This window comes from Lynx rufus, unplaced genomic scaffold, assembly GCF_022079265.1.
Source record: "Lynx rufus isolate CCGP_SWC_20201006 ecotype Redwood Valley unplaced genomic scaffold, mLynRuf1.p SCAF_1, whole genome shotgun sequence".
Classification (NCBI taxonomy): Eukaryota; Metazoa; Chordata; class Mammalia; order Carnivora; family Felidae; genus Lynx; species Lynx rufus.
This window is the reverse complement of record NW_025814823.1, coordinates 35,993,947-36,007,814: the sequence shown is the minus strand read 5'-3', so window position 1 is coordinate 36,007,814 and position 13,868 is coordinate 35,993,947. Positions and strand designations below refer to the sequence as shown.

Sequence of the window (13,868 nt, the reverse complement as noted above, 5' to 3'; positions counted from 1 at the left end):
AATAAATAAACGTTAAAAAAAAAAAATTAAAAAAAAAAAAGAAAAGACACGTGAAATGACGTTATGAGAAGTAATCACTGTTTGACTCAGTGTAGCTGCACATATAGTGCCCAACAGAAGGATTCATGCCTGCTAACAATTGACATTCTAACCGGGCTTCATTTTATCTTTCTCAAATTTTATACTAAATGTATTCTATGAAACCGTTATTAGTTCTTGTTTTGTTCTTACGTCTTTTTGGAGCTTATAGTCTTTTTACTTTTTTTGTTTAAATGTTTGTTTATTTTGAGAGAGTGTGAGAGCATGAGCAGCGGAGGGGGGGCAGAGGGAGAGAGGGAATCCTAAGCAGACTCCCTACTGTCAGTGCAGAGCCTGCCATAGGCCTCGCTCGATTCCACAAACCGCGAGATCCCGACCTGAGCCGAAATCAAGAGTCAGACGCTCAACCCACTGAGCCACCCAGGCGCCCCACCCTTTTTACTTTCTTGTAAGAAGAAAAAAAATGTTTCCCCTAGACAGGCAAATTTGAAGACATTCCTTGAACTCAGAATTTTAAGACCTTTTCAAAAGTTCTGTGTGGAGGGCAATTAACTACGTCAAACTCTTAGAATCTTGGCTGTGTCCACTTAAACATTAAAACATCAGGTGACTGGAGAGAATACTAAATGTGAATTAGATATTTATATTATTTGCTAAGAAACTTTCTCAATCACTGTAAGGATTTGGTCCATCTGAAGATGTATCTGCTGAGAGTTAACTCCTTACTGCTCAGTTCTTGTTAGATGAGTATGCTGGGCTGTATTGTTATCTCCAAGCAAGTATCCTTTTGGATCTAATATCTTTTTGGATCTAATAAATCCAGGCTTTTGTCTGGTCTATTTAACTTTAAACAGCAGCCATTGTATTATTAGCCGATAGTCTTCTGTCTCCTGAACAGAAATCCTATAAGCTTTGTGTGACATTGTTCTTTACGTTTTCTTTTATACTCTGTGACTAACAGACCTATTCCCTATTTTAACCGTAAGGTGTTATGTCACTGTTGGTTGTTTGTTTTTTGTTTTTGTTTTTTTCCTGACCTTGCCTCACACTGCTTTTATTTATAATAGCTGTTGAAGTTCAATAGGTTTACTGTTATTGCATCATCAATGTGTTTAAAGTCTCAATCCCTAGCACGTTTGGTCAGTGAATTCATACACAGCTTAAATGCCCTTTGTCTCCAGCCTTCAGTTAAATGGCTCTTCTCCCCTGTGATAGAACACAGGGGAGTAAGTTTAAGGCAAGAACTTGCTGACTCTCTAGGCTTTTTGTTCTTTGCAACATCTTCAGCCCCCACGCTCCCAACAAGGGAACGCAGAGTCCCAAACAGGGTTAACTTGGCATCTGATGGACCCATAGCTTTGCATGGCTTCTGGCTCTGGCTACGCCCATGTTCCTTAACATCCACTCTGCTAATTTAGTGTGTGTCAGGAGTCATTCTACTTCTCTGTGTTTCTCTAGAAAGTCAATTTAGTACAAATTGGGACCTATTTACTTTCCCTCCATCTAACACATACTGTTAGTCAGCAGGGCTTCTGAGGACAGCAGTTGCTATTTGAAGAAAACAAACCCTCTTTAGACCTTTCTGAATGTTTTAAACATGACCCAACCTTTTCCAGTGTTGAACAAAAATTAATGAGAGAAATGCTTTGTCATTTGTTGCCTCTGTACCCTGCCACCTTTTTTAAAATTTAGTCTTTGTTGAAAAATTATATGTACCTTATCACTTTAACTTTGTCATTTAATTAAAGCTTTCTTTTCCCTGAGCATCTAAATTGTTAATTTTTTCTTTGAGGGATGACTGTTGATTGCTCACAAAAACAAGCAAGGCTTTTCTCTCTCTCCCTGCTATCAGTTTTAAGGGACATATTGCTTCCTCGGCACTGTCATACCAATAAATCATCCCAGATTACTTGCAGTCGTACAGTACTAAAGTATACCATGCATTTTAAAGGAAATCTGCTATTTTCTTTTCAATCAGATGAGCAATGTGAAGAGACTCCGGCCACGGCTCAGTGCTATTCTCTTTAAGCTTCAGTTTGAAGAGCAGGTGAACAGCATCAAACCTGACATCATGGCTGTCAGTACTGCCTGTGAGCAGATAAAGAAAAGCAAAAGCTTTAGCAAGTTGCTGGAACTTGTGTTGCTAATGGGAAACTACATGAACGCTGGCTCCCGGAATGCTCAAACCTTCGGATTTAACCTTAGCTCTCTCTGTAAAGTGAGTTGTTTTTTTTTTTTTAAACACATATTTGCCTGGACACTCATTCTTAAATGTCAGCCCTGATTACATTATTTAAATATTTTTATTTTGATGTGTTCATTATCGAGAATTTGAACCAAACCATGGACCCAAACCCAGAGTGAACTGAGCTAATTTACTCAACCTCTGAGCTAAATCCAAATATTAATTTTCTCTGATCTGCAAATCCAACTGAAGGATTTTGTTTAATAACAGAATTATGTCATAAACCTATGCTTTCCCAACCTAATGAAATGGAACATCAAAATATTTAAATCTAATATTCAATTCAAGTGACTGCAAATGGTGGTATATACATATTGAGAATTGCTTAAGATTGTCGCTTCAGTTTTTACTTTAGCTATTTAAATAGTTCTGTGTGTTTTTGTTTTGTTTCATTTTTTGCAAGCTGACTAAAGGGAGAAAAGAGTGAGACTGCTTTATATAAAGGGGGAAATTCCCTTATTAGGAATAGACAGACATACCTCGGGTATCACTGATGATTTTGAAATGTTTCTATCTAAATATAATTTTAAAGGATGTGAAAATTGAGTAAGTTTAGAGATTTTTTTTTTCCTCCTGAGTTCTTCCACATGTTAAATACTGTTACGGCAAATATATTCACTGTTTTCATATAACAGAGTTCTTTCCTAGGAAGAGGGCCATAGCAATAGTGCTTTATTGATCTGCTTACAATGAATTCTTCTTGTTACACATCACAAGAAAAGCCTTCTTTTGTTCTTGACCTGCTAACATCTATACCACCTGATTAAGGAATTTGATGACTGATTTTCCCCGCTATCCAGAAGTTTGCTTTATACCACTTGATTTTTCTGAAGGACCTACATTAGCATGTATGTAACCTCTTTTCAAACTGAAATCTGAAGAGGATTTTTGCTTTTACAAAATGGGGATTGCTTTTTTGCTTTATGCCATTTGGCTTAAAGGCCAAATGAAAGGTTTTGTGGGGACACTCTACTTTCGGGTAGCGGGGGAAACCAGTGTTGCCGTTGCCAGTGAGATAGGGAAGGTGAGAAGCAAGTTCAGTTTTAGCTGTGGGTTGGCTTGAATAGTTAATCTCCCAGTGCTTTCGAGACTTGCCTTATACAGTGTTCCTGACCTAAGCCTCCAGTTGGTATCAACACCTGTGAGCTTGCCCCACCCCAACTCCATCTTTTTATTTTCCTCTCAGTTCCTGAGCTTGATGTATTCAGTTAAGATCCCTAGCATGGGAGGTGCAATTCATAATACATGTATTGAAGACTTTACACATTTGTAGAGTGCTTGCTTATTCCTGTGCCAAATGCTTGACCTGGTCATCCCATTGAATGGATGTACTTATTTACCCGGCATACATGAACCCCCGTTTTTCACCATTAATTATTATTAATTTTTTTAATAGAGCTGTATACAAAAAGTTATGGCAACAGAGTTGAGAGAGAGAAGCTAGCACAGTTAGGAGGGGACAGTTAAGCATTTGGAGAAGGAATTTGAGCTGAGTCTGGAAGTGTGAGTGGATGTTCCCTGAGAGGAAAAGGCGTTCTAAGCTAAATCCATCAGTTTGCATGAAGGGTCATTTCACGGCGTATGTGAGTACACCAAGTGATGGGAAGCCTAGACGGGAAAGGAATGGCGAACAGGCAAATGAAATAGTAAATTGGTCTACATTGGAAAGCACCTTCAGCGCCATTCCTTATGGTGAAGATTTATGGAAACCTGTTAGTTTTTAGTAGAAGTGATGATATCAGAGACGTCTCGTGAGAACATAATTCTAATAGCAGTGTGGAAGAAAGTTAAGGTGCCCTGTCCAGTACTGTCACCATTAGCCATATGTGGCTATTTACATTAAAATTAATTAAAATTTAAATAAAATTAGCAAGTGCCTCAGGCACACTAGCTATGTTTCAAGCCAATAAGTGTCCATACGTGTTGGCAGCATAAATATAGCACATTTTCCATCACTGTAGAAAATTCTACTGGACAGCACTGGGGTAGAGGGTTATAGCTGCGAGAGGCTCTCTGACTGACTGACTGACTGACTGACGTATGTAGCACGTGATCTAGGAGAGTGGACTGAGGAACTCAAGCGGAGAAGATAGATAGGGAAGATGAAGGGAAAAAGGAGAGATCAAAGATAACTCCTCACTACTGACATGTGTGATGTGGTTGCTCAAAAGTGATTGAGTTCAGGCTATTTTTAATGTTTCCTACCCCTTGTTTACCTCAATGTCTTAAAGGGAATCTGATGGAAGCTGCTTTAACTATTTAGCAAATATTTGTATGAAACAGTGAAGGTACTTTGAGACAGTGGAAGTGCAGGCTAGGGTAGTGGCAAAAGGACTTGGGGTAGGATGGGAGGGGTGGGGGGAGGGGAGTATGCACATTTAAGGAATATCTAGGGAACTGTTGGAGTGTTGATAATGAACTTGGAGGTGGAAGGGCAAGGAGGCAAGCAGAGGCAAGCCTTTCTCAGGCTTTCCCTGAGAAAGGAAGCAAAGGAAGAAAAACAGGATGAAGAGCAAAGTTGGGGAGAGGTTTACACCTACAAATCAACTGAAATTTGTTTCTTAGTGCTAAGGGTCTTTTCTTCTGTAGAGTTTGTGTCTCAGAACTGCAGTCGACTCCCTCATACACTTCCTCGAAAGGGAGCTATTGACAAGAGATTAGGTCTGAGTGATGAGGTAGAATAGCCTAATACAGTGCCTGGTGCATAGCAAATACTCAATAAATGACAATGCACCAGACAAAATGGACACAAAGTTGTGCCTTTTATGTAGTTAGAGTAGGCATTCTCTCATACCGATAGACAGTGGCTGCTGCATAATAATTTAAAAATCTTTTACAAAAGCAATGCATGCTGCTATTATTTTACTACAGCTAATCTGTAAACCAGTTAATCTGTCTCCAGATAAGAGTTGACTGTATTTTCAGGCAACGATACTAGATATTTTGACCATCCCTCTTAGGATTCTTCTGTTGTGCAAGAAAGAAAATAAATACTACAACTTTATATTTTTTATTAGCCTACATGTCAAGTTGAAAGCTTATATTGAACAAGATGATATCTCATCATGTACGTTATCAGAAGTAGCAGCTTGATCTTTGACAATTGTGATTGAATTTTCACACTGAGTATAAAGCATTTGGTTTGGTGATAAGCCCCCATAAAAGGAATTCCATATGTATTTGACAGTAGAAAGGGTAATATTTTAATTTGTTAAAACATGCTGGGTAATTATATGACATCTAATATTCTATATTCAAAACCTTTACTTTTAAATACCCTTTGTAAATTTAGCTCTACTATGAGAAGTACATGGAGTTCTACTAAGTTGTTAACTTTTCATCCTTTATAAATAATTATATGAATTGTGAAATCTATATAGATTATAGCTTAATTTTAAGGGCTGTATTACATCTTTGCATACCTTTATAATGGAGGTAGCTAAATATAATAGCTCTGAGTTCAGAGGGAAAAGGATCGCGTGGGTTTTTTTACCCTAAAGATTGGATGTGGCCTCTGTTAAATAAATGTAAAAATAAAATATAAGAAACAAGGTAAACATAAGCAAGTTTCTATTAAGATGTAAATAAAAATTAAAGTAGATTTTTAGAGGCTTTCTGGTGGTAAAAGTGAAGTACAGACATGGTCGTGAAACTTTTTGTGAACTTAGAGGTTTCTCCTCCTTTGCCAAAGCTGAACTTCACGAGAAAATTTGCACGTGTATTGTTAGAAAAATACGACATTGAGCTGTGTTCTTTAAAACAGTAAATGAATGAATCAGTTACATTAGGATCTTTCTTTTAGAACCATTTTTCCCTCCCCCCCCCCATCCTTTCCCTAGGAGTATGGGCCAGAGCCTGGTAGGGTTTGACACATCAAGGGAACCCTCGTGGAAAGATACAAATATACTCTTCAGTTACATAATGCTATTTCTAGTTTAAGTAAAATGGTATAAATACCTTGGTTTCGGATGGCTTGACTATTTAAAAGGATAAACGTTAGAATATGTAAAAGAATGGTTGAACTTCTTGTCATTCATAAAGTCCGCCAAAGATACTGCTAGACTAGATAAAAATTGGATAATATGCAATTGGAGATTATATTCTTTTTTCAGGACCTGCTATTGATTAAATGCAAATCCGTATCCTTAGAAATTCAATCAGTAAATGGTAGGTGATTGCCTCACCAAAATGCCCACCTAGAAAAAATTTACATGTGATTAGTGTTGAAGTTAATTTTCTTAGAGAACCTATTGGTGATGCAAAGATCTTTTTTTTCTTCTTTCTCCAAGTAGATCAGTGTTCTAGCAAAAGAATGAGTTGACCCAATCATCAAAGTTTAACACTATATTAAAATCTGTGAGAGGATTTTTACCTTGTAAATTAAAAAAACAACAACAGGTATTATCAATCCATATACTATGGCTATAGCATGTGTTTAATATTTCCTAATGTCTAATGGTAAGTAATTTCCAAGTTACAAATTATCCCAATCAATACAACTGGATGATGTAGTTATAAAATATAACTCTTTGTTCTAAGTAATTACCTCGTATTGGGATAGTAGATATAAATTTTGGAAGAGTTTACAAAGTGTAATAACTGATTTTTGTCAGTGTTAGCTATTTTGGGGGGGAAATTGCGGAAACAAGTAATTGCTGATTCCATTATAAATTGATCAGTATTATCACGTTGTAGGAAAACTTCTCTTTTCTCGTTGGCAGTAGAACATACAGTGAGTTCACCTCAAAGGTGAAGTCCTCAAAGGACATGTAGTAACGGGAGTTTAGGATAGTCGGAAGTTAGGTGTTAAAGGGTTGGGAAGTGGCAGGCAAGATTGGTTTTTGTCTCCTCTTGAGTTTGATTTTTTTTTCCATTTAAAAGACTTTTTTTTTTTTCATTGAAGTACATGAAATTTGTATCTGATATCCTGTATATTCTTTTTATAAGCTCAGGCTAACCAAAGTAGAATAAAGCTAACCAAAGCTGTGATGAGGAAGATCTTTGAAGGAGAAAAACAACACAGAACAAAAACCAGCCATTTCATTTCCTTTTTGATTGATGCCTCCACCAACTCCAGTGAGTGATTTCTTGAAATAGTGAACAGTTCTTCCTGTAGGACATTGACTCTCAACCAGGAGCGCCCTTTAAGAAATATTGATGTGTCAGCCCCACATTGGATCAATTACTTCAGCCTGTATGGATGTGGATCTTGATTAGTGGCTTCTTAGAGGTCTCCTGGATGATTTTAATGCACAAACTGAGCTGAGAATCATTTTGTCTTCTGCCCTACTTTATCCCAGAATGGAAAAATCTCTGGTTGGTGGTGTGGAACCAGCCAAGAAACAAACATACAAAAGCAAAACCCAACCAATACAAGAACAAAAACAAAAAAGAAAACAGGTCTATGTCTTCACTTAAGAATGAGGGGTGAAAATATTTCCAAAAGCTGCTTTTTTTTTGTTTTTGTTGTTTTTTTTTTTTTTTTTTTCATGCCGAGCTCAACACTACCCTGATAGTGAAGAAAAAGAGTGGGTAGAGTGTGAATCTCAGGCACACGGCAGAACTGAAAAAAGTTGATGGCCAGTGTCCTGAGTTATTCTTCAGGGCTCTACCTTGTACAGATAGAGTTTCAGTCATTATATAAAAAGCAGGAGACAAATAACTCTGCCTATCACCTGTTACACTCAGATCGGATCATACTGTGAAGCTTTTTGTGTGAAATTTTGCTTCTCCTATATCACCTTTTCATTCACTCTATGAAGTTATTTTGAAGAAAGACCTCTGCCAAACAAATCCACTGTTCCATCTACATTGTGTTTTAGAAGGATTTTAGAGAGGTTTTTATTCTTTATCGGATTGGCAAAATCACACCAGTGAATTTTGGCACCCTTTGAAAGTAAAGCAGTTTTTGGCCAAAGACTTGCAGATAACAAATGCCATTCTTATTTTACATCCAGCCAATTAAGTCACTGAAATGTTGACTTCCAAAGCAACGTGAAGCTATCTAGGATTTTTAACCCCTTTGATTCATTCAGTAACACATTTAATCAATAGCATTTTCCAAGAAATATTTAATTGGGTTTACTAAATAATGTTTTTGATAAATTGTATTCATATTATCTTAGTTTTTTTTTCAACTGCTATTAATCATTGTAAATTAGAAATATTCTTTGAGGCGCCTAGATGGCTTAGTCAGTTAAGCATCTGACTTCAGCTCAGGTCATGATCTCACGGGTCATGGGTTCGAGCCCCGCATCGGGCTCTGTGCTGACAGCTCAGAGCCTGGAGCCTGTTTCAGATTCTGTGTCTCCCTCTCTCTCTCTGACCCTCCCCCACTCGTGCTCTGTCTCCCTCTGTCTCAAAAACAAACATTAAAAAAAAAATTTTTTTTTAAAAGAAATATTCTTTTACTAGAATTAGAGTGGCTTTACTCACGATCAGCAGATACACTGCTTGTGTGCTATCATCTCACCATTTTCATGAAAAGCATTGCTAATCTATAAAATCTCCTTTCCCCCAAACACATAGTCTCAGAATTGGCCTTAACACCATGCTTATAGACAGGCCTCCTATCCTTTAGAGGGAGCACCCAAGAAGAACCTTACCAGTCATCTCTGCTTTACTCCAGTCTCCTGTTTTTGTGCATTTTCAAAATGAAAAATCAAAAATTGAATAAGATGCTCCATTCCTGATAGTCGAGGAAATTTATTCTTTACCTCTTCTTTGTCAACGGTTTGCATTGTTCTTGCATTTTTGGAATAGAGGCAAAATGTGCAGGATTATTATCTCCACAGTTAGACAATGGCATTTGTGAACATTTGTTCTTAGGTAGCAGAGGTGGGGAGTACAATGATAAAAATGGGTACACACTAAAGCCAAAGACATTACAAGAAAGGAAAGTTATTGGCCAATATCTCTCATAAAAACATATGCAAAAATTCTTAGCAAAATGTTATAAGCCAAACCAATAATGTGTAAAAAAGAAATATATACTACATCCAAGAGGGATTTATTACAGGTGTGGGAGACTGGTTAAACATTTGAAAATCAGTTAATAGAATCCATTACATCTATAGGCCAAAGAAGAAAAATCATTTGATCATGTTAATATATGCAGAAAAAGCATTTGATAAAATCCAACAGACATTCATGTAAAAAACTCAAACTAGAAATATAGAGGGGGACTTCCTCAAGTTGATAAAGAATATCTACAAAAACGACAGCTAGCATTGTACTTAATGGTAAGAAACCAAATGTTTTCCCTCTAACATTGGGCAAAGAAAAGGATGTCCCTGGTCAAAATTCTTTTTTTTTTAGGTTTGTTTATTTACTTAGAGTGAGTGGGGGAGGGGCAGAGAGAGAGGGAGAGAGAGAATCTCAAGCAGAGTCCACACTGTCAGTGTGGAGCCTGTTGTGGGGCTCAAACTTGTGAACCGTGAAATCATGACCTGAGCTATAATCTAGAGTCGGACGCTTAACCGACTGAGCCACTGAGCCACTCCCCTGGTACCCTTCTTACTCAGCATTGTATTGGAAGTCTTAGCTAATGCAGTAAGGCAAGAAAACGAAATAGAAGTTGTATAGATTGAGAAGGAATAAATAAAAGTGTCTTTGTTCATAGGTGAAATGTTTGCCTGTGTAGAAAGCCCCACCAAATTGACCAAAACCAAAAAGAAAAAAGAAAAAAATATATATACCTCTTGGAACTGGTAGGTGATTATAGCAAAGTTTTAGGATATGAAGTTGACATAAAAACGTTAATCACTTTCCAAAAACCAGCAACAAAGAGCTGAACTTGAAAGGAAAAACAGTATCATTTATGTTAGTACACAATAGAGTAGTACTTAAAATATGTACAAGATTCTTATGAGAAAAACTATAAAACTTTGATGAAAAAAATCAAAAAAGAGCTAATAAAGAATTAGATATTCCATGTTAATGGAAAAGAATATTCAATATTATTAAGATATTTCTTCTTCCCAACTTGATCTGTAGATTCCATGAAATCCTAATCAAAATCCCAGCAAGCTATTTTGTGAATATTGACAAACTGAATCTAAAGGCCATATGGGCATGTAAAAGACCCAGAAAAGCCAACACAACACTGAAGAGGAACGGAGTCGGAGGACTGATACTCCTGGATTTCAAGAATTACAAAGCTGCAATAATCAAAATATTCTTATATTGGTTAAAAAAAAAAAAGTGGACAGATCAATGAGACAGAATAGAGAGCCCAGAAATAACTCCACATAAATATAGTCAAATCTTTGACAAAGAAACAAAGGCAATCAATGGAGAAATAACAGCCTTTTTTTTTTTTTAATTTTCTTTGAATGTTTGTTTATTTTTGAAGGAAAGACATAGCATGATCAGGGGAAGAACAGGGAGAAAAGGAGACACAGAAAGCAAAGTGGCCTCTAGGCTCCACACTGTGAGCACAGAGCCCCATGCGGGGCTCAAACTCATAAATCGCGAGATCATGACCTGAGCCGAAGTCGGATGCTTAACCGACTGAGCCACCCAGGCGTCCTGAAATAACAGTCTTTTGAAGAAGTGGTGCTGGAACAACTGCACATAAACATGCCGAAAACAAAATAAAAACCAAACAAAACAAAACAAAAACTGTATCTCCATACAGACCTCAGGCGTTTCATAAAAATTAATTCAAAATGGACATAGCCCTACATGTAAAATGCAAAGCTGTACAACTTTTAGAAGATAAGAGAAAATTCAGGTGACTTTAGTTTTGTCAGTGACTTTTTAGATAGAGTACCAAAAGCATGATCCTTGAAAGAAAAATAGTGAGAAGTTGGATTTCATCAAAATGGAAAACTCTGCAAAAACACTTTTAAGAGAGAAGATGGGAGTGCCTGCGTGGCTAAATCGGTTAAACCTCTGATTCTTGATTTCAGTTCAGGTCATAATCTCATGGTTCGTGAGGTGAAGCCCCATGTCGGGGTCCATGCTGGCAGCATGGAGACTGCTTGGGATTTTCTGTTTTCCTCTCTCTCTTTCTGCCTCCCTCCCTCCCTCCCCCTCACTCTCTTCCTCCCTCCCAACGTCAAAATCAATAAACTTAAAAATATATAAAAAAGAAGACACACCACAGACGGGGAGAAAATCCTTGCAAAACGCATATCTAATAAAGGACTTCTATCCAAAATATATAAATAACTCTTGAAATTCAACAAGAAAACAATTAAGAAATGGTCAAAAGACCTGACTGGACACATCACCAAAGAAGATTTACAAATGGCAAATAAATATATGAGCAGATAGCCAACATCATAGTCAGCAGAGAATTGCAAGCTGAAACAATGAGACAACGTACACATCTATTAGAATGGCTAAAATCTGAAACATTGGCAAGTTCAAATCCTGGCAAAAATGTAGTACAACAGGAAGAGAATGCAAAATGGTACATCTCTGTTGGAAGACTGTTGGGCAGTAACCAAGTTAAACATAAATTTAGAATTCAGTGATCACACTCTTACTTACTTTTAACGCCTTACTTATTCAAAGGCGTTGAAAACCTGTGCACAAATGTTTATAGCAGCTTTATTTGTAATTGCCAATATTTGGAAATAACTAAGATGTCCTTCAGTAGGTGAATGGATAAACAAACTGTGATGCCTCCGTACAATAGAATAGTATTCAGTGATAAAAATAAATGATCTCCCAAGCCAAGAGAAGATTTGGAGGAAGCTTAAATTCATGTTATTAAGTGAAAGAGGCCAATTTGAAAAGACTACATACTGGATGATTCCAAATATATGTATGACTCTTTGGAAGAGAGAAAATTATAGAAATGGTAAAAAGATCAGTGGTTGTCAGGGGTTGTGATGGAGAGAGAATACAGAAGATTTGAATAAGAGCACGGGGAGTTTGGGGATTGGGTGGGTGTAACTCTTCTGTATGATGGTATAATGGTAGATATATGATCTTCATTGTCCACACCCCTACAACTGTAGAAGGCAGCGGATCTTAAGAATAATGTCATCAGTTGTGACAAATGTACCACACCCATGTAAAATGTTACTAATAGGGAAATTTGGATGGACGAGAGGGTATATGGGAGCTCTGTATTTTCTGCTCATTTTTTTTTTCTGTAAAGTTGAAACTGCTTTAAAAAAATAAAATCTAGGATTTAAAAAATAAAAGGTAGAACATTCAATTTAAAATTTATGTATTTGGTCCATTTATATTAATTAAAGAATACTGAGCTGTTTTAAATGTCTTGTGGATAAGGAGGCTATATAAATAAACAGAACATCGAACAATACAGTAGATAATGTAATAAGCTAAAATTTTTACTACAGTGCAAAAATTCTTTGAACTCTGCAGTTTTTGTAGTTGCTAAAATCCAAAAGAAATAAATTAAAAACATAATTCAGGGAAAGTGGGGGGGAGTATGAAAGAAACTAGCTTATAATTATAGAAATCCACATTATATAAAGCATTTTCTTATTTAATATTTAAACTCTCGTCATTTTAAAATGAACCTACACAATGAATAGAAATTATTTTCATATATGAATATCACAATTTGTCTATTTTTTACCTAATATCATTTGATCTCTACTTTAAAATCATTTTGAAAGTTTTATTATAGGTAGTAATAGTTATGGCAGTGACCTAAATGATGTTAAGCATCTTATTTTATTTAAATTAAGATTTTTATTTCCATTGTAGGGAGATAACCAATCTTTTCAAAAAAATTAATCAGCATGGTGATTATTTTTTTAATGCAGTTATACACATATCAAAAAACATTATTCATTGTATAATTGTGGTTTTCACTAGTGAATTTTTCCTGGCACATTGCCCTTCTTATCTAAGCAAATATATTTTTTTTTGATAGTATGTGTTTACACACCTATTTTCATGGGAATACCTTTAACTTCTATTTAGAATTCCTATTTCCTACGTTCACAAATCGCTTTATTCTGCATAGGATTTCAGATGGAATGTGATGTTCGTACGTATACTTGTTCAAGTCTGTTAAAGGTTAAACTTAACAGCTGTCTTTTCATCTAAACGTATTCGAATAATATTTTGTCAGCACTAATCTATTAGCAATGTTGAAAGACTTGCTGTTTCAGTGATAAGATTTAGGTGACATTTTATTAAATTTATAGATACAACATTAGAAAGAATGGCATGCTCTCAGAACTAGAAATGACCTCAAGGTAGCAGGTGTCTGTTTTTAGAGGCTTTTCAGGCTAAAATTAGCAGGTTGTAGGGCTTCACTATTTTAAATTGCATCTGTTCTTTTGTTGTCTTACCTGCCATTTTTGTCCACCGTGGTTTTGAGAAATTTGTTTATTTTGACACATAATAATCTAAAGATTTTTGTAGAGGAACTGTATTTTGTAGTGGTTAAGAACTTAGGATTCAAACAGACATGGGTTCAAACCTTGGGCTTATCAGATAGTAGTTATATGACCTGGTGTATGCTACATCATCTCTCAAGTCTTTTTTCTCCTCTTTAGTAATGTGTATAATACTAGTTCCACCTAAAGATGTTTTGTGTTTTAAGCACTAAAATATATCCTTTTTGACTAGTTCTGGCCTCAGGGTAAGT

The 13,868-nt window shown here is 36.2% G+C and overlaps 1 protein-coding gene across 1 annotated transcript in view; it reads left to right on the top strand.

Annotated features, from left to right (window-relative positions):
* DIAPH3 (diaphanous related formin 3) overlaps positions 1-13,868 on the top strand; it is a 505,118-nt gene that overhangs the window by 265,667 nt on the left and 225,583 nt on the right. Inside the window, exon 20 of the mRNA XM_047080525.1 lies at positions 2,018-2,257. Coding sequence (XP_046936481.1) covers positions 2,018-2,257 — 240 coding nt within the window. The remainder of the gene's footprint in view (positions 1-2,017; positions 2,258-13,868) is intronic.